The 22,562-nt window shown below is 38.6% G+C and overlaps 1 protein-coding gene across 6 annotated transcripts in view; it reads left to right on the top strand.

The window, feature by feature from the left end:
* PLCH1 (phospholipase C eta 1) overlaps nt 1-22,562 on the top strand; it is a 400,513-nt gene that overhangs the window by 322,146 nt on the left and 55,805 nt on the right. For 4 of the 6 annotated variants that reach the window (XM_077488115.1, XM_077488116.1, XM_077488114.1 and 1 more), the window contains 3 exons: nt 2,127-2,192; nt 3,636-3,718; nt 12,687-12,767. In XM_077488115.1, coding sequence (XP_077344241.1) covers nt 2,127-2,192; nt 3,636-3,718; nt 12,687-12,767 — 230 coding nt within the window. The remainder of the gene's footprint in view (nt 1-2,126; nt 2,193-3,635; nt 3,719-12,686; nt 12,768-22,562) is intronic. The other 2 variants (XM_077488118.1, XM_077488119.1) reach the window with 1 other exon arrangement.

Below are 22,562 nucleotides of genomic sequence, written 5' to 3' on the forward strand. Positions count from 1 at the left end.
TTATTTTTTGTTGGGATCAGAAAAAAAAAGAGTTAATTTTACTATCCTAAGATTCCTACATTGAAGAAGAATTCCCTCATATTTTGGATTGTGAATAAATGGAGACATTTGACTGCCTTTTCACTCAAGACTACATTTGCTTATTGTGTAAAATAGCAAACTCACCGTCTTTCTAAATGCAGGAATAAAGGAAACCTTTCAGTTATTAACAGAGGTGTCTTGGGGGAAAACCTTGATAAATGTAAGGATTTGGGCACATAGTGATTTGGTGCATAGTTTCACATGAACAAACTTCCATTTCAAATAGCTCCATCAATGAGGATAGCATTTAAGTGATACTTGGACTCTATATGCCGTTTTCCTGTTATACAGGAGAAGGTTAGTTTATTTAGTTCTGAAATTTGTGAAAAACACAACAGGTCAGAGTAAAGGTTTATCTGTAATAAGTTATACTAATCACATAAAATATAAACATAAACTGTTCCCTGTTAGCTAACTATCTATCATAAAGCATTTTTTTGTGGCTATCACAGCTCCAAGTCACTTTGGATAAGCCTCTATGAGCTTGCCACATCTTACCACTGGGATTTGTGCCCGTTCCTCCTGGCAAAACTGCTCCAGCTCTTTCAAGTTGGATGGTTTGCTCTTGTGAACAGCAATCTTTAAGTCTGCACACAGATTTTCTATTGGATTGAGGCCTGGGCTTTGACTAGGCCATTCCAACACATTTACATGTTTCCCCTTAAACCACTAAAGGGTTGCTTTAGCAGTGTGTTTGGGGTCGTTGTCCTGCTGGAAGGTGAGCTTCCGCCCTAGCCTCAAATCACACAGAGTGTTACAGGTTTTGCTCAAGAATATCCCTGTATTTAGCACCATCCATCTTTCCCTCAACTCTGACCAGTTTCCCAGTCCTGACTACTGAAAAACAACCCCACAGCATGATGCTACCACCACCATGTTTCACTGTGGGAATGTTGTTCTTTGGGTTTTGTGATGTGTTGGTTTTGCGCCAGACATAGCTTTTTCTTTGATGGCCAAAAAGTTAAATTTTAGTCTCTTCAGACAAGAGCACTTTCCTCCATACATTTTGGGATTCTCCCACATGTCTTTTTGCAAACTCAAAATGTGCCATCTTGTTTGTTTGCTGAAAGTAATGGCTTTCTTCTTGCCACTCTGCCATGAAGCCCAACTCTATGGAGCGTACGGCTTATTGTCGTCCTATGTACAGATGTACAGATACTCCAGTCTCTGCTGTGGAACTCTGCAGCTCCTCCAGGGTAGGAGTCTCTGTGCTGCCTCTCAGATTAATTCCCTCCTTGCCCGGTCTGTGAGTTTTGGTGTGCGGCTGTCTCTTGGTAGGTTTGCTGTTGTGCCATGTTCTTTCCATTTGGTTATGATAGATTTGATGGTGCTCCTGGGGATCATCAAAGATTTGGATTTTTTTTTTATATCCTAATCCTGACTTGTACTTCTCAACATTACTTGTTTGGAGAGTTCCTTGGTCTTCATGGCGGTGTTTGGTTAGTGGTGCCTCTTTCTAAGGTGTTGCAGCCTCTGAGGCCTTTCAAAAAGCGGTGTATATGTAATGACAGGTCATGTGACACTTAGATTGCACACAGGTGGACATCATTTCACTAATTATGTGACTGCTGAAGGTAATTGGTTGCACCAGAGCTTTTTGTGGGCTTCATAACAAAGGGGGTGAATACATACGCACATGCCATTTATCAGTTTTTTATTTCTGAGGCTGGGTTCACACCTATGCAAATTGGATGTGGGTTTCCTCGCATCCAGTTTGCATGTCAGAGATTGTGACCAGCTCTCTATGGACCTGGTTCACATATCTCTGCTGCGGCTTTGGTGCAAATTTGCACAGGGGTCCTGTGCGTCTTTTGGTCCATTTCAGTTCTGAATTTAACCCCAAAAATCTGGCTGAAATCGGATAGGATTGCATATGGAGGATTTCTATTTTTCTTCTTTTGTTTAAACCTTTTTTTTTCAGCCTAATTAACTATGTAACTATGCAACTTATTACTGTACTTTTTTTTATTTGGATAAAATGTTTGTTATATACTAGAAAAAGGTATACGCTATCCAATAGGCAAGTTTTTTTTTTGTTTATGCAGAATTCAGATACAAAAGACAGAGGGAAATCCAAAAGGTCATCAGTGGGTAATATTTCAAAGCACAAGGTAAGCAATTTTCAAATATACAAACAGACCATACTTGATATAGTATAATAATATTAATATAAATTGTAAAGAAACAAATCTAAAAACAAATGCTTGTTTTACAAACCATAAAACTAGCAGCAACATTGGCACATACAGCAGTAATGAGGTGTGTGGATGGGTTGTCAAATGTCTGGGGTTTTAGCCAAATACATATTTTCAGTGACTGCTATAAATAAAAGCAATAACATTAGTGATCACCATAAAGGAACATTGTGCAGCGAGTATGTACAGTACATTCATACACTGCTACAGTCAAAATGTGTTTCCTTTTTTATGATATAACAGGGAAGGTGGAACCTTTGTTTGTTTTTTCCCTATTAGAGAGATCTCCCCTCACTTTCTTTCCTGGTGACCATTGTTTCTGGGTCAGGAAGTAAGGGGATCCCCCACCGGGGTACAGGCAGTAGGATTGAACCTTTCCCTACTCTACCACTGCAAAGTGTTTAAAGTTGATTTTGGTTGTGATAATTGTTTTAGTGCACATAAAGGTTGCTTTGGGTTTAAACAGAACTCAGGAGCGACAGAATTACTTATTCGTGATTATTTTATCATGTAAAGTAAGCATGGCTGTGGTGTTCTGCATTAAAGTGTAACTAAAGGCAAAACTTTTTTTTTTTTTTCATTTTGGATACAGTAAGGGAGGGTTATAACCCTTGTCATTGTTTTTCCTGTGTCCCATAGGGGAGATTACTTTTCACTTCCTTTCCCATAGCCAAAACAGGAAGTCAAAGGAAATCCCTCCAAAATAAGGGAATCCTAGGGTGTCACCAGAACTGGTGTCCCCATTGAAAGGTTTCCCTTCTATTACTGTTTCTGTGTCAGCCCAAATTTGAAATTTTCTTTTACTTTTGCTTTCAATAATATGGTAAACGGGTCAAATTGAGAATCTCCCTAACACGGCACAGACAGAAATAAAAAGTGGCAGGTGTTCCAATCTCTCCCCACTGTATCCAAAACTTAATAAAGTTGTGCCTTTAGTTACACTTTAATGCATATTGTAGATTTGGGCTATCATTAGAAAGTATATATTTTGATATGAGAGATAAAAAAAAAATTTAAATGTTAAAAATTAAAAAAAATGTAAAAACAATGCATTTTCTTACACCCACACCTCAAAGTGTACTGGCTCTCATCTCACTATGATTTACAATCTATAGAACATTTTAAATTCCCTCCAAGTACCTTCCATAATCAAAATTATTATTTAGGTCTTGTCCTGTGTGGACCAACCCATGAATTGCATTGTTATCTTTTATTTAGATCTTTTCCCCTAGTGTTAAAAGAAATATTTGACTATATTTACAGAAGTATACAGCATCAGTTTTTCTTTTCATTGAAATAAATATGCTTACTTTTTTTGTACTTTGCCAATTAATCATTTTTGTATGTCTTTTCCTCCAGCGAACCTCAAAATCCAGGTCAAAATCTTGCAGCACTGATGAAGAAGAAGATTCTTCTCCAAGGGAATCTGAAAAGATGAACAGGTCAGTATTAATGTTTGGAATCCCAGAATCCTTGCAGCACTTTGATCGTGTTCTTGCACTTGACTTATTTGCTCATGCTTTTAATAATGTATGTTACTCATTACCTATCATTAGCTCTCCAAGACTGTTGACCTTAGTTCAAGTATGATATCCAGCCTTGTTGTAAAAGCACAAAGCTTTATCTTCTGGGTAAATTATTAAAGATCATACTGTTTTACAATGCCATCCTTCCATTAATTAAGACAAAGAGACACTAAGCTCATAATTGCTCTTTACTTAGGAGCCATCATTACCTTTTTATATTTTGTATTTATATGTATTGTTTTTTGTTCCTGTATTTCACTTTCCCCAAATAATGATTTCCCAGAGACATTCAATAGCAAAGGTTAAAATAAATAGCGTCCCTGTGCTTATTAAATGTATATTAGAGTTGCTAAGAACAGGTTATGATCCCCCTGCTCTGTATGGTATGATGGCCTATAGAGTCTCTTAGGATTTAAATTGCAGGCCAATTATTTCTTCATTATTAACTCATTCCAACTGCTTTAGAGTAGTTTCCTAGTTTCCATGTAATATTCTGGGGGGCACATACAGACAGGTACATTGAGGGTAGGGGAACAAGAAGTCAGAGTGGTTAAATTACTAAAGGCAAGTATACTGTTCACTTTTCAAGGAAATTTTCCTTTAGTCTAGTGAACGTAATGAAAGCTCGCTTTGCAAAAAAATATCCAATCTCATGCAAGAAAAAATAAATAAATAAATTATAATAAAAAAAACAATATTTTTGCTTGCACATGATTGGGTGATGGAAGTCATCCAATTCACTTAATTAATGGAAATTATTTTGCAAAGTGAACAGCTGTTTTGCCTGTTGTTTTGTGCTACGAACTATATCATAAGGAAGTCAGTAGTTACATATTTGTATAATTTTATTTAGTGTGATATGGGCAGTACAGTAAGTTAAAAAATACAAATACCATAGAAAATTCACAGGCAGTGCTCAGATATTTTACCTTTATTCGTTTTAAAAATATTCACCTCTATATATACTTCTTTTGAAGCACACAAGATAAATCATGAAGGAATGAGGAATTTAGAAATATTGGGTTAGTGTGCCTTTATATGATCAGTACCATTGAAATTCAAAACGTATTTTATTCAGTGTAAGTTGTTGTGCCATTGAACTGGGTCAGAAAATTGCTTTAAGAATGTGTGACATGTGGATAACACAAAATATGTAAACCATGTTAATTTAACTGCTGTGCATTTTCACTGCATGAGCTTCTTAGAATATGACATATAACCGTAATCCATTTGCTGTATTTTGAGATCCTTGGTTTTCATTTCATACCACTCATTCCATTGCATCTGTAGCACTGTAATCATCATGCTAATTCAGGCATCATTCAGCACATGCCTATTAAATCAATGTTCAGCTCCCAAATCCAATTAATCAGAAATAATTAATGTTAAATATTAAAACAAAAAAACAAACAAACAACAAACATACATTACACCTGAAAAGAATGTATTTACTTAACGGGCACCTGGTAATCTTAAAGTACATGACAGAAGGTACATGGATATCTAGATGAACTACTATAATGTAATTTAAGCCATATTAGGGGCTGAAACAGATCTCTGGGTTAACAGGAATATGCTGTGCTATACAGATGTTCACAGCAATGGCTTCTTTGAGTAAATGCTAACCAGTTGAGTTTATTACGTTACACTTGCTTTACTGAGGAGGTTTCTCTGAAAGGCCCATTTTTTTCCTTATGATTTCATTGGATTGGCAGAGCTTGATCCTTATGTGTGGAATGGAAAGATCAGAATTTAGATAATAATCACAGAAAACTACATTTACTTAATCTTGTATTACTAGGATTAACACAATGTCTATGGATATACTGATCATTTTTCCTTTTTTACTGATAGTAGTTTCAAATTTTCAGTGACTCTTTATGGCCTTAGATGGCATTTACTGTATTTATCTGGATCAGCTTTAATAAAGGGCAAAATACCTTAATACCTTCACATACACAAATCGTCCATAGCATTATGACCTTTGCAAGGTGAATAACATTGAATATCTCATTACAATGTTATAAAAGTGAGTAGGATATATTAGGCAGCAGGAGAACATGTTGTCCCTGAATTTGATGTGTTCAAGGCAGAAAAAATGGACAAGTGCAAGTATTTGAACGACTTTCACCAAAAGGGCCAAATTGTAATGGCTACATGACTGGATGACTAGGTCAGAGCATCTCTAAAACTGCAGCTCTTGTGGGATGTTCCCTATCTGCAGTGGCAGGACCTACCAAAAGTGGTCCAAGGAAGAAAAAACATTGAACCAGTGATAGGGCGGCCAAGGCTCATCATTGATGCATGGGCGAGCGAAGGCAGGCCTGTGTAGTTGGATCCAATAGAAGAGATACTGTAGCTCAAATTTTTGAAAAAGGTGATGCTATTTCCAATAGAAAGCTGTCAGAACAGACAGTTCATTGTAGTTTGTTTGTGTATGGGGCTGACTAGCTGCAGACTGGTTGGGGTGGCCATGGTGACCTGCTTCCACAGCCAAATGTGCTTACAATGGACAAAGGCCAGCTTACAGGGCTTAAATGTTTCACTACTGATGGCTTGGTGCCAAATACGATTCAGGACTGTTTTGGTGGTAAAAGGGTGATCTACTTAATATTAGGTGAGTGGTCATGTTATAGTGGGTGGTCATAATGTTATGGCTGAACAGTGTAAATATACAGTATATACTCGCACAAATTATTATTATTTTTTTTTTACAAACTATTTATTTGCAAGCATTGGGTACAATACAGAGAAAGGGCAACAAAGCCAGAAATCTTCCAATTACACGGTAACAAAAAGGAAAAATACAGAATACTGTAACAATGATGAAGCACCAAAAAGTACTGGTTACATTGGGAATGTGACATAGTATGAAAGGTCTATTAGTGATAAGCATCTTACAAACACAATTCTTTTAACACAAATATGACTCACAAAGTGCTGTCACTTGCAAAAGAAGATAGTTATTATTTAACACCTGATCTTGGTCTAAGAAAAGCTCTGCTTCCATTGATAATTCCTTACAAGCTTTGTTCTGTTAACAAAACTGATACGATCAGTATATACTGAATATAACAACTAAAACAATGCAGACACAGGGATATGTAACATATGCCTAAATAAATAGCCAATAATCCCTTCATGTTGTCTTGTAAGTCTTTTCACTTTTTTTCTTTGTGTTTTTCTGACTTGCCATACTAGCTCAGATATACTGTAAGCTTGCATTGGTAGTCTCACAAATATGGATTATTAGTTATTTAGTAGTGATTTGATACCATTAAAAAAAAATGCGGTCTTTCTGTCAATGGCAGATGATTTTCACCATTTTAGATTAGGTCATGTCTTAAGAGTTTGTCTCTTAAAATAGCTTAAACTTCCATATACTGTTGAGGAGCCACTTTTTTTTAAATCCATTTATATCAACGCCTCAAAGAATTTTGACAATTATTGGTGTAGAGAAGCAGAATTTTAGAGGGAAACCATAGAGTTCCACAATTTCAAAATTTCCACTCATCAGCTAATCCCACAGCTGCCTTGGTCACATGTAATGTTCTTTTCGGTCAGTCTTCAATAACATAATAGAATTAGACCATAATAGAATCAGCAAAAGGATGAAGGAAGCTAGTATCTTCTAAAAACTTGCTTCACTTTCTCCTTCAAAACATAGCCTGCATACCATATACAGGTGGGAGAAATTAAGCTTTACATTGTATGTATGCTTTACATTGTAGGTATTTTTTTAAAGCATATTCAGTACATTTATTCATATACAATCACATTTCCCCACATTCTGTGTTTTTAAAAAACTCTGCAAGTACAGAAAAACACTTGTTAATCAGAAATCCATCAAGGTCCGAAAGTGGTTGTAAAGGCAGAAGGTTTTTTTTTATCTTAATGCATTCTATACATTAGGATAAAAAAACCTTCTGTGTGTAGCAGCCCCCCTCAGCCCCCCTAATACTTATCTGAGCCCATCTGGATCCAGAGATATTGCACAAGAGACTTGGCTGCTCAGGACTCTCCCTCCTGATTGGCTAAAACACAACAGCGTGTGTATGTCTAGGTATTTTTAAAAAGCATATTTAGTACATTTATCCATATACAATCACATTTCCCATCATTCTGTGTTTTTAAACTCTGCAAGTACAATAAAACACCCATTGATGTAATCAGAAATCCATCAAGGTCCCAAAGTGTTTGTAAAGGCAAAAGATTTTTCATCTTAATGCATTAGATAAAAAAATCTTCTGTGTGCAGCTGACCCCCCCCCCCCCAATACTTATCTGAGCCCATCTGGATCCAGTGATGTTGCACAAGAAAAGAAGGGATAACACATAAACCTAGAAAAAAAAAAGGGTGGTGACCAAAAAAAGAAAAATAAATTTCTGTAGCTGCTAACACTCAAACAAAGTTATACAAACATGAACAAAAAATGTGTAGCGCTGATGCTTATAATAACCATAGAGAAATGAATAAAAAACTGAAAGTGAACAATGCAGTGCAATGTGCAAATTAAAGTCCAATGACTAGTAAAAAACTAGAATATGTAAGTCAATGTGAAGAATTAAATCCAGATGTAAATCAACCGTGATGTCTCAGAGGTGATGACTGCACATGGGAGTGGTGCTTATAACACGGAGAACATCAGTAATATGGAAACTTAATGAGGTACTCTTACCAGCAGAGGTGGACACACATACCATCTGGCAGTGGGTCAAATGCGCATAGAGGGTGGTCTTTTGGGTCTGGTACCAAGATGCCGGGTGGTTGTCTTTAAATGAAATGAAACGATCCCGATCCCAGGGATATGTTCAGGGCCGCAAGTGGTCTCAACACACGTCCAAAGCTTTAGAATTCACCGCGTCAGTGCTCACCAGTACCGAAATTATCCATATAGTGTAGATCAGCCAATAATATTTTATTGGAAAATATCTCCCAATCAAGGAAACATGAAAAAGGACACAAAAATGTAATAAAAATTGCATAAAATCATTAAAAGAGCCAGTATGGGACTCTCAGATAGCCAGCCCTATGCATTTCGACTCAAACGGTCATCAACAGGGGCATCATGAGACTCGGCTGCTCGGGACTCTCCCTCCTGATTAGCTAAAACACAGCAGTGGCTGTCATCAGCTCTCTCTGTTGTCAATCAAAGTCAGTGAGTCAATGAAGAGAGAGGCGTGATGGGGCCGAACCATGGCTCTGTATACCCAGTTTTTCTTCTTGGGGTTTGATACATTTTAATTATAAAATTACAAATTTTGCGCATCTTACCTTTTTTCTTTAGCTGTATAATTATTAAAAATCATCCGATGGTTGAGATTTTTAGAGTTGGCTTTTTGTGATCATATGACAAGGGAACAATAAGGTAAGATGATAACATGCAATAAAAAAGTGAAACATACCAAAATCAAAAGGGGTCATAGAGAGGACCCTCTGAGCATAAAGTCTTCCTTATAAAAAGAGATAAAGGTACATATAAAAAGCATTGTAGTGAAGAAATAAAAATTTAGCCACACCTCCTGTAACTTCTCACGCATATCCTACATGGACTTTACTGGTGGAAAGAACAAGGATTTGCAAGGCACTTAAAATTAAGTTTATTTGTTCTCCTTTAAAGTGTATTTAAAGGTATTTTCTTTTGGTTGAGTGGAAAAGGGTTGGACCCTATGTTAAGTTGGTATTACTGTCTATTTCTCTGCTGAGGAGATTTACCCCATTGCAGCAGTAACCACTGTTAATTAAATTGGGAAATCCAATATTTTAACCTTTAGACACCCATTCATGTGACAACTCTCTAAACTCTCTCAGATATGAATTCAGTTGACTTTGGCTAGGTTTCCTCTCAGTTCCTGTTGCCCCTTCAGGACAGGAAAGGAAGGTAAATCTCCTCAGCAGGACACAGATAGCAACTAGTGTTTAACTATTACCGTATATACTCGAGTATAGGCCGACCCGAATATAAGCCGAGGCCCCCAATTTACCCCCAAAAAAACTGGCAAACTTATTGACTCGTGTATAAGCCGAGGGTGAGACATGCCTGTCCATCCCTGTGTGTGTGTCCGTCCATCCCTGTGTGTCCGTCCATCCCTGTGTGTCCGTCCATCCCTGTGTGTCCGTCCATCCCTGTGTGTCCGTCCATCCATCCCTGTGTGTGTGTGTGTCCATCCATCCATCCATCCCTGTGTGTGTGTGTCTCCATCCATCCATCCATCCATCCCTGTGTGTGTGTGTCTCCATCCATCCATCCCTGTGTGTGTGTGTCTCCATCCATCCATCCATCCCTGTGTGTGTGTGTCTCCATCCATGTGTGTGTGTGTGTGTGTGTGTGTGTGTGTGTGTGTGTGTGTGTGTGTGTGTCCAGCCTACCTGTGTCCCGAGCCTTTGTCCCGAGCCTCCGTCCCGTGCCTTGCCTCCTTGCCTCCGTCCCGTGCCGTGCCTTGCCTCCGTCCCGTGTCGTGCCTTGCCTTGCCTTGCCTCCGTCCCGTCCCGTCCCGTGCCGTGCCTTGCCTTGCCTCCGTCCCGTGCCCTCTTCGTCGGCGCCTCGGCGGCCATTGTAAAATTCAAAAGCCGCGCCTCCGCCTGTGATAGGCGGAACACTGAATTTCCCAGCAGCCTGTGTTCCGCCTATCACGGACATCGTATCATCCTCGTCCGTAGTACGAGGATGATACGATGTCCGTGATAGGCGGAACACAGGCTGCTGGGAAATTCAGTGTTCCGCCTATCACAGGCGAAGGCGGCGCCGGAGGCGCGGCTTTTGAATTATAGAATGGCCGCTGTCTGTCTGCTCGACACGCTGATCGAGCGGGCAGACAGCGATGACTCGAGTATAAGCCGAGGGGGGCACTTTCAGCCTCAAAAAAGAGGCTGAAAATCTCGGCTTATACTCGAGTATATACGGTAAGTGTTTAACCCTTACCTCATCTAAATCTACACAATTTGGCATTACATGCACTTTAAAGAGTAGGATGAGGTTTGGGGCCTATTATTTTTTTCTTTATGCCTGACCCATTCTATTTCTGTCTTGCTCATTGATCACTTTGATGGGTTTAGACCACTTCTTGTGCTGCTCAGGCCAAAAAAAAAAATTCACATGGGAATGAACTAAATAAATGAATAAAGACACACACCAATTTGATGGCATAAAATTGGCCATAGTACATTGGTGTAATTAACAGCATATTAATAAATCGTTAATAAATAATAAATCTTACATTTTCTTAACAAATAAACTAATAATAGCTCAGTCTTTAAGGACTTGAACTCCACTGAATAAATATAATCTCAAGTCCGCCCTGTAAATATAAAGGGTGATAATACCACATAGCATGCCTTGCGACAAGGGAGGGAGAGTGGGGAGCTTGTTGCGCCAACACTGACCAGCTGGCCAAATCCCTTAGTGGAGCCCCTTTATATAATGAGCCCCACTGTTCTGGAACTTTCCAATTGATCACGGGACATTCTGGAAATTTCCTGAACATCACATGATCCATGTTTTTTGCCCATTTTGATTTGAATTCCTTAAGAGACCTTAAACTTTTTTTTTCTTTTTCTTTTTAAATAAAAACTGGAGGGTATGCCTATGCTGTCAGGCCCAAATTGGTGGGCCCTCCTATGTCAATTTCGTGGCAACTGTAGGTATGTGGAGGGGGGGGGGGGGGTCTGTTATTGCCTAATGTAAACATCAGCAATCATTTTTATTGTAACCTATATTCCTCTTCTGGTCCGGGAGTTAAAAAGCAGATCCCACCAATTGAAATACAGTGAAAAAATAGTAAAACTACATATTTGAAATAGTTTTCTGGTCAACGTTGCGTAAACTAATGCAGATACTTTTTTGATTTGTCCACCCCCTTTCTGTTACATTGCTGTATGATATAAGGACAATGGCAACACTTTTCACAGCCCGTAAATCTGCAAATTCCTTGTCCCTGCCTTGTCACTTTTCTCCTACACCCGGAATTAACTCGCTTCTGTAAACTAGCAGGCACTCCCTCCCTTCCACCCACCAGTTTACACAGCAGAAAGCCCAGTCAAGTACAAACCTGATTTCAGCATTCACTTGCATGTAAACTCAATATACAGATCAATTTCAAGTAATTGCACTAGCTTAACTGAAAGATAATTTTATGAGAATACAGATGTTGGCTAAGAAACTTTTTATGTAGCTACCATAAAAAATGAAATTAAGGAAAGACATATATAAGGTCAAACCATACATTTTCATCTGGCAAATATATATATTATTTGATCGTTTATATTTAATCTGTAAACCTCTGACAGTGAAGTCAATTTGTGTTAGCCCTGAAAGGTCTCATCTCATCTATAGCAGGGATCAGTTTCACATTATAGGAGTGTCAGGAATTTAGGCATGTCACCTGATTAGACCTTAATGTCTAACAAGCACATAAAACATGCACGGAATCCTTGTCATGTCAATGACAGTGACCGCCATTCCATCACCATCTTATTTAGGGGCATGCCACAGTTTCAGAAGACTTGTCAAATTTTGATCATGTTGTGTTGGTTTTCATCAGTGGTATGTGCAAAGTGCCTGCTTCTCTGATGCTGTAGACAAACCACGTACATGCAATACATTTCTCCACTCCTAATTCATCTTCCTCACCTCTGCTGACTGGTAGAGAATGAGAATTGATTACATTTTATTTGTGTTCATCCAGCCTAGTATCAGCCATAATGTAGGTTAGGAGCTCAAAATCCAATTGATTTGCTCAGTAATCATTTTCCACCAGCGCGGCTTTGTTTTCTGTATTTGTTGACAACCATTGTGCACTGTAACTCTTTCATGACTGTTAAAAAGTATTGGATATTAAATGGGGCAGGCAGGGAGATTCAATACCTTGCCTCCTAATTGCTGTAGGTGGAGCCAAGCTACATATGGCATATTACTTACTTGTGCTTGGATTGGTGGAGAAGAAGATTTTGAAAACGCCCATTACAGGTAAGATAGCATCCAAGAACACCATATAGTATCCATTGTCCTTTGTATATGTTAGAAAGTCCATACAACTTCATGTGTTTACATATGGGTGGATTGCAGTTTATGCACTTAACATTCTCCAGAACAAGGTTGGATTTGCCAGTAGGCCTGTACCTATGGGTGATTCAATCAGCAGCTTTTTCCTGTATAGTTCTCAGTAATGCATTTTTGCTTGTGCATTTAGTGGAAGTACAAGCACTTTATGGTTTTGTTTATACATTTTTCACAATGTTCTAAATTAAGTTAAGACCAGTAAAACAGGAAGATGTTCTGTATGAAAGAGATGACCCTAACAGAGGGGTGTTTCTTTGGGTGCTGAAGGTTGCATGCTAACAGGCTTCAATGATAGAAATGCAGCCCTGCTTACACAATGAATCAAACATATGGCACAAAATCCTAAATTAGCTCTAGAGTGACATTTCAATTTGGTGTTCTTACTTTATAAAGTAAGATATTTATTCTGCTATATTCTGTTTTGAACATCATCTTGTGGTGGTCTCACAGCAATAGTAGTTGTCATTCATAGATTCACACACTGACACTAGGGACTCGGACTTCAAGGACAAAGTCCCACCCAGATCAAATATATCGTATCAGCTTTGGAGAGAGGGAAAGCCTTGATCCACATCCCAGTGTCTTTACTGCCAGGCAGGAATATGATTGTAAAACCTTGGAACAGCAAATGCTGTATCACAAGTCCTCTCATATATTCTTTGTAGTAATATACAGCGAAATCTTGAGATATTGAAAAGATACAGTGCCTTGCGAAAGTATTCGGCCCCCTTGAACTTTTCAACCTTTTGCCACATTTCAGGCTTCGAACATAAAGATATAACATTTTAATTTTTTGTGAAGAATCACCAACAAGTGGGGCACAATTGTGAAGTGGAACAAAATCTATTGGATTTTTGAAACTTTTTTTAGCAAATAAAAAACTAAAAAGTGGTGCGTGCAAAATTATTCGGCCCCTTTACTTTCAGTGCAGCAAACTCACTCCAGAAGTTCAGCGAGGATCTCTGAATGATCCAATGTTGTCCTAAATGACTGATGGTGATAAATAGAATCCACCTGTGTGTAATCAAGTCTCTGTATAAATGCACCTGCTCTGTGATAGTCTCAGGGTTCTGTTGAAAGCGAAGAGAGCATCATGAAGACCAAGGAACACACCAGGCAGGTCTGTAATACTGTTGTGGAGAAGCCACCTTTTGCTGTGATTACAGCTGCAAGTCACTTGGGGTATGTCTCCATCAGTTTTGCACATTGAGAGACTGAAATTCTTGCCCATTCTTCCTTGCAAAACAGCTCAAGCTCAGTGAGGTTGGATGGAGAGCGTTTGTGAACAGCAGTTTTCAGCTCTTTCCACAGATTCTCGATTGGATTCAGGTCTGGACTTTGACTTGACCATTCTAACACCTGGATATGTTTATTTGTGAACCATTGCTTTGTAGATTTTGCTGTATGTTTGGGATCATTGTCTTGTTGGAAGATAAATCTCCGTCCCAGTTTCAGGTCTTTTGCAGACTCCAACAGGTTTTCATCCAGAATGGTCCTGTATTTGGCTGCATCCATCTTCCCCTCAATTTTAACCATCTTCCCTGTCCCTGCTGAAGAAAAGCAGGCCCAAACCATGATGCTGCCACCACCATGTTTGACAGTGGGGATGGTGTGTTGAGGGTGATGAGCTGTGTTGCTTTTACACCAAACATATCGTTTTGCATTATGGGCAAAAAGTTCGATTTTGGTTTCATCTGACCAGAGCACCTTCTTCCACATGTTTGGTGTGTCTTCCAGGTGGCTTGTGGCAAACTTTAGACGAGACTTTTTTATGGATATCTTTGAGAAATGGCTTTCTTCTTGCCACTCTTCCATAAAGGCCAGATTTGTGCAGTGTACGACTGATTGTTGTCCTATGGACAGACTCTCCCACCTCAGCTGTAGTTCTCTGTAGTTCATCCAGAGTGATCATGGGCCTCTTGGCTGCATCTCAGAAATTTTATATCTTTATGTTTGAAGCATGAAATGTGGCAAAAGGGTGAAAAGTTCAAGGGGGTCGAATACTTTCGCAAGGCACTGTAGATGAATTTATGTGACCGCTCGTTTCATCAGTTCAGTCACTTTTTTTCAAACAAAAAACGTATGACGTTGACATCAGTTTGTCATCCTTTTTTATCTGTTTTTCAGGCTCCTTCACACAGACATGTCCGTGTACAGAGCCCGCTCTTCTCAGAGGGGGATCGCTCCGTCGATCCCCACTGAGCACGCAGATGACAGGTCCATCACTGCACACTGTGCAGGGACGGACCTGTCAGAGCGCCACTCTCCCCTATGGGGGATCGGATGAGGACGGACCATAGAGTCCGTCATCATCCGATCCTCAGAGGGATGGAAAACTAGGTTTTTCCTCCATCACACTTTTTCAGATCGGAGCGGGTCAGATGTCAGCGGACATGTCACCGCTGACATCCGACGCTCCATAGAGGTCTATGGAGTGTCCGTTCAGGTCCGCCTAAAAAACTGACAGGCGGATCTGAAGGACAGTCTTTGTGAAAGAAGCCTTCATCAGTTTTTTACATCTGGCAGCTAGAATCCTTAAATACTTGAGTCCCGGGGGCCATTCTCTCATGGAAAAATGGACCGTTTGTCAGTTTACTTCCGTTTTTCATCCGATCCATTACAGAAGAGAAACAGGGCTTTGATCTGTTCCAAAATATGGATGTTCACGTAAGTGGATGGTAACAGATATAAATGGATGATCATGCATTTACATCGGTTTTTCCATTGAGATGCATTATTGTCTATTTTTCACCTGTGAGCGCGCATGTGTAAAGATGTGATTTTTTTTGTCACAACTTTTTGGAAAACTAAGAATTTTTTTTTACATACTGTCACCAGAGCAGTATAGCTTCATCATATGACTAGTTTATCAGTTATCAGGCACGCTGACTGTTAACAGTATATAAAAAAAAGTCAACATTTTTAAACTTTTAAATTTTTCTTAACAATTTTTTTAGACACTGTGACGAAGGCAGTACAGTGTTACCATAATTATAAATTACTTCGCCATCTAATAAATTAAATGTGAAAGCTGCTAACACTACAATCAGACAAATTGTGTGTGAATATATAAAATTAAAGTGCAATGCTGTGAATGTGCAAAAAGGCAAATAAAGTGCAACACTATAGGTATTTCAAATGTACAGGGATGAGATAAATCTGTATAAACAAAGAACATATATGTAAAGTATTTAAAAAACAAATGAGGATTGCCCCATGAGATATTGTGGGTAGGAGAGTTGGCAGGATTTGGAGAAAAAATATTTACTTACAATATATATATAAAAACATGAAAGTTTTTATTAAATACTCAATTACAAATAAGGACAATACACATCTAAAAACCTTTAGAATGAAACAGAACACATGCTATATCAGCTACTAAATGTTGAAACGCAATAATGTAACTGACGTGAAGTCAGATGTTGGTGGTAATCTCAACAAATCCCAACACATTTTGGAAAATAAAGCCACAAGGCTAAATTTATGGTGTATCCATATCCTTCCTCAGGGGTTAGAAAGTAGCATGTTGATATTGTTCTATTGAAAGATATATACAAATACATAGGTAAGTGGAACAATATATATATATAAACATTACAAGACATATATATTATTATAGCAATTAATTTACATCTGGCAGCGATCAATAGACATTCACAGAACACAATACTTACACATCATGTGTTTCTTTTAAAGTATAGTGTAGCACAATTGGAATAGAGGGTCCCTCACACTTCAGATGCTGTTGAATCGAATAACAAACAAGCAGCACTGAGGGCAGCAAAAGACAAAAAAGTATATTATGCTGCCTAAAATGTTAGGCCACATATGTAGTATGCAAAGCTGGAGCAGAAATTCCCCCAGGAAAAGAGGCAGCAAATCAGGGCATACATGTAAAGCCAAAAGTGGGCTGGAGACAAATGCCTTCCAAAAATAATAAAACAAAATAAAATGAAACTCAGCCTTACAGAGTGGAGAAGAAGAAAAAAAAAGATGAATTTTAGTAAATTAAAATTAAATTATTACAAATATTATAATTAGATGGGTGTCAAAGCCTGAGACACGGCCCAACCTCAATTGGACTGCCCTGTCACAGTGATACATCCATCTAAAGAAAATATGAAAGAATTAAACAAAATAAGGAGGAGATAATAATGTGGCTGATTGTAAGCAAGTCTCCTACCTCAAAACACAGACCCCTTGCTCAGAAGTCTGGGACGGGACTAGTATCCTGGCTGTGCAGCAATTGAAGATAGCAGCTTACCTGGTTTATAAAGTGGGAGTGGTAACAGCGGGTGCCCTATCATAAACCTAAGGCAGGATTAGGCACCTGCGTTCCGGGGCTAAGTCCAGTGTTATGGGCGGGCTGAAGCTGAACGGTCCACCCGAACACCTGCTGCCTAATTAGCCTTCAAGTGAGAGCCCTGAATGGACAATCCCCCGGCTCAGTATTTAAACATAATACAATGCAAATTTTGCCAACAACAAAAATCTCAACATCCACCAATCTTATTCAAAAGTAAATGCCCAAATTAAAATGAGTCCATGTAAATACTGTAGATGTGACTTCTAGGTTGGAGACAGTTCAGAGATGATATGAATATGTGTGATCTGTGAAGAAAAAACACTATGGAAAGAGTGCACCATCGACTGTGCGACAACCACCAACCAAGATAATGGGGTACTCTTACCAAATCATGTAGACCCCCAGCCAGTTGCAGGGAGTCAATCAAGCGTAGAAACTATAAAATGAGGAACTTTGCAGGAACGAGCACGAGGGATGAACAGCAACACCGTCTCAATACCAAAAAGTGTTAGGCCGTTCATACTGAAAGTTTTCCAGAGAGAGCGGCCTAATGCTTTTTTGGTATTGAGACAATGTTTCTGTTCATCCCTTGCTCTGGTTCCTGTGAAGTGACTACTTTGCCAGTACAATCATTGGTTATGTACTAAAGGCATTCATTGTATACAATTGTCATGTAATTGCTGTAATTGCTCACAGTGTTCACATGGTACCAGGGGTTAGCCCGATACAATGATCTGTCATCCACTGTGTCATGTGGACACAGCGGGTGATAGATTACACTGCAGCATTGCCCCTAGGGTGCGTGAGTGGCGCTTGATTGGGAGAGTGTCATATGACGACCACCTGGAACTGTAGTGCACCTGCTCGACTGCCATTTGTCTATGTGCCATAACTGAAGTGGTAAAATAGTAGCCACAGTAGTCAGTAGCCACAAATTATATTAATCTGCACTTTGTGCACCAAATTCCTTGCCAAATCAGAAATTAACTTGTAAAAATATAATGCCTCATTAAAGAGAGCAGCAAAGACCAGCATGTAGTACAGAAAGCTTCCACACAAAGGCCAAGTTTCACTGTGAATTATTGTACAGATTGGGAAGAGCAGCAAAAAGCACACAGATTTAAGTAAGAATTCACATGCCTCTTGTATTAGGACTTTGATTGACATCCTGGAATTCAGTTTTTAAACTATAACTTTGCAGACTTACTTGTAAATGTTTATAAGCATTGTTAATTGGAGCACTGACTGCATACCAGTAATAAAATATGTGGCTTTAATTGTACTTTAAGTGTGTATAATAGTAAAAGGTAACAGTGCAGCAAACATAGGAGGAACACAAACAATTATCAACTGATTTAGAGTAATGAATATTTCACTTCTGGGTAGACATCAATTAGTCAAGTTTGGTTTGTTATCTCTCAATATTTCTGGCGGTAAAATCTTAATTACTTGCTCCATTGGCCTTTTTCAGCCATTATGAGCTGGTCTCAATCCCTTTTTTGATACTTTCATAACATCACACATTCATAACAATGCAGCAAGCAGAGCAAGACTCCTTATGCAGCGGGATGATTAAAACTCCATGGCTACGTGGCATATAGCCGAGAATACTAGTCGGCTGACGTTGCCACTTACGTTTTCTAAATCGTTTTTTTGTTTTATGGTATTTGTAATGCATTTTTTAACTTTACAGTGACAACTTGACTAAAGTTCCTTCTCTTAAATCTATTCAACTTTTTTTTAGCTAGTGGTCTTTTACAGGTGTCAGCACTGAAGTAGAATTCTTAAGCTGCTCCTCTAAATCCCTAAACTAAAAGCCAAAGTCAGAAGAACCAGCAAGGAAGACATGCATGCATTATTTAATCTCCCCCAGGGTTTTAACACAATGAATTTAACACAATTAATAAATTAAATGCTGATTTACTATAAAACAAAAAGATTTACCAGTGTCAGGGCCAGTTTTACTGTTCACCAACTCTGACATGTACCATACTCAAATGTCTGTATAAGCATTTGTTCAATAAACTAAATGTGCTAAATTAAGTGAGTGGAGGCCAAGAGATTTTCTTTCCTCTTGGCTCTCTTGCAAGCAATAAAGTTAACTGGCTATAGACATTTCATGTATTCCTAACAATCAGATTAATTTATTAATTAAAACAGTACTTACTGACTCCAGTAGCTGCAGGCACTGTCAAGCAGTTCATCTTCATAATTCTTTGCAGAAGTACCTAAGTCATTCAAGTTGTTTACTCAGCACCTCAGCTCACTCTGATCTCCCATACCAGAGCAATCTGGTCTGTGTTTCCATTAAAGATCACAGTGCTGGAAGGCTGCAACTTCACTCCCGAGAGGGGGAAACAGGCATGATAATTGTAACACTTCCTGTGCCACTACAATCCTCTCTTTTTCTCAGTAAGCGAAATTACTTTTGAAGATGATCATGGGGCTTCAGCGGGAGGAATTAATGTACTGTGTAACTAAATGAATGTACCACTACGGATTCCTATAGGACTCATTTTAAATTTGAAATATAGATCATATATATTTGTTGCTGAAACAATACTACTACTACGACGGCTACTACTATTTTTAAAAATAATAATAATTATTATTATTAGTGGTAGTAGTAGTAATAATAGTAGTAGCAAGAGTGTTAGAAGTAGAATTATATATCAAAGGTGAGGCTGTTTTAAATGTGTGCCAGAACTTGGGGTTTCATGGCATTATTCATTATTAAAAGGTAATTGTAGTAGATCAGGTTCATTTTTATTTTAGTTGTATACATTTTTAAACAGTATATTTACATACACACAATTTTTATTTTACAAACAAACCTTTTTTACATGACATAGGATTCTCAGAAAACTGTGATTTATCTAAAGAGACGGCACAATAAACAATTATTAGATCCTGCTTTGCAGCTGCCTTCGATAAAATCTTCCCAAGGACTGTAAATGATAGACTTTTTTTTAGTGGAACAAAAGCCAGCCATCTCGGCCAGTTCAGGAAGGACTGGCTGAGATTCGAACCATGTATGGACAGGTTGAATGAACCCAAGTTTATCTATCAACTTGGGTACAACCAACCTGTCAGATTTTTCATGTGATTATTGCCAATGGTAATCATTGTATGTTCTTCCAGCCAGGACAGCTCCTCTCCACCAAGAGAACACAATAGCACCATGGCAGGGATTCCCCCATCAAAACTGATTGCATTGATGGGAGAATTGAGCAATTTTTCAACCGCATGTTGCAAGAAAGAAAATTGCTCCATCTATGGCCAGGTTAAGCACTGAAATAGCTGGAAATGGGAAAAGGAGACTAGTGTTCCATCTCAGGTTTGGTTAGAAAAACGCAGAATATTAATATGCAATATTTCATATTCACTTGACTATTCAAATTTTTTTTAAATCCTGACCATAATAAATTAAAGCAAAATAAGGGCAAAACCACTATACTTTTTCTGTCCATGTTACATAAATGGTTTTTCATGAAAGCATAACATGCTGTTTATACATTTGGTCACTAGTGGAAATAGAAGTTTGGGAACCTGGTCCCCAACCAAGGTTCACCAAGGGAAAGGGAGCAAAAGGACTATCTCGGTACAGTGTGAGAAAAGTATAAGTAGGGCATAAAGACAATCATAAAAAAATTACAAAAATATATTAATACAAACTACATAGCATTAAAACAAAGGTGACTTGGTCATATATAGTACTTCGACTAGTTTCTGTTAAGTACACCGGTCACTGGCATCTAACCAGGAACTGAACACTCTGGAGCCTCCTCGGACCCGGGGGGGCTCCAGAGTGTTCAGTTCCTGGTTAGATGCCGGTGACCGTTGTACTTATGAGACTTTGTGTGTCTCATTCAATCCATCCAATACACCCTCTCTTCATTGCCATCATTGGTATTTATTTAAATATGGGAAGTGTTATCATAATGGGGGATTTTAACTATCCAGACATAGACTGGGCGGAGGGAACCACGCATTCATCTAAGGCTCGCCAGTTCCTAAATGTCTTGCAGGACATGGGTCAGATGTTAGACGCACCAACTAGAAATAAAGTGTTACTGGATCTTCCTAATTACCAACAATACAGACCTGATCACGGATGTGGAAATACGGGGCATTTTAGGTAACAGCAATCCCAGGTCAATCAGCTTCAGTATAAATCACACAAATGGGAAACATAAGGGGAATACAAAGACACTGAATTTCAAAAGAGCCAACTTCCCTAGACTATGAACCTTGCTAGAAGGCATAAAAATGGGCTAAAATCTAAGGAATAAAAAACACGGAGGAGAGATGGGTTTGCTTTAAGAGCATATTAAATAAGGGCATTAGCCAATGCATCCCATTGGGTAATAAATTTAAAAGAGCGAACAAAAGTCCTGGATGGCTTTACTCCAATGTAAAAATGCATATAAAAGCAAAGGAGAGAAGGCCTTAAAAAAATACAAGGTTGAGGGATAATCATCAGCATTCAGATTTTGTAAAGAATGCAACAAGAAATGCAAGGGTGCAATAAGGATGACTAAGATAGAACATGAAAGACACATAGCAGAGGAGAGCAAAAAAAAATCCCCAAAAATTCTTTAAGTATGTAAACAGTAAAAAAAGGAAGGATAGACCATATTGGCCCCATAAAGAATGAGGAATGACATCTGGTTACAAAGGATGGGGAGTTGGCAAAGGTATTGAATTTATTCTTCTCCTTGGTTCTCCCACAAGGGAATGGGGGGGGGGGGGGGGCATCAGTAACCAAAACTGCAGTGTTTATCCTCATGACACATCGCAGTAAGCACCTCCATGGTTAACAGAGGACAGAATTAAAATTAGACTTGGGAAACTTAACATTAATAAATCACTGGGACCAGATGGCTTACACCCGAGGGCACTTAGGGAACTTAGTCAAGTAATTGACAGACCATTGTTCCTAATTTTTACTGACTGGAATTGTACCAGCTGATTGGAGAAAAGCCATTGTAGCACCAATATTTAAAAAGGGCCCAAAATACATCCCTGGGAATTACAGAGCAGTTAGCCTTACATCAATAATATGTAAACTCTTGGAGGGGATGATAAGGGACTATATACAAGATTTTAGTAATGAGAACGGTATCATTAGCAGTAATCAGCATGGATTCATTAAGAATTGTTCTTTCCAAACCAATATACTAACCTTCTATGAGGAGTTGAGTTGGCAGCTAGATAAAGGAAGGCCCGTAGACATGGTGTATCTGTATTTTGCAAAAGCATTTGACACAGTTCCCCATAAACGTTTACTGTACAAAATAAGGTCTGTTGGCATTGACCATAGGGTGAGTACACAGATTGAAAACTGGCTATAAGGGTGAGTTCAGAGGGTGGTGATAAATGGAGAGTACTCA

Source organism: Lithobates pipiens, unplaced genomic scaffold (assembly GCF_037356315.1).
Source record: "Lithobates pipiens isolate NorthernLeopardFrog02 unplaced genomic scaffold, aLitPip1_a1.2 Scaffold_18, whole genome shotgun sequence".
Taxonomy (NCBI): Eukaryota; Metazoa; Chordata; class Amphibia; order Anura; family Ranidae; genus Lithobates; species Lithobates pipiens.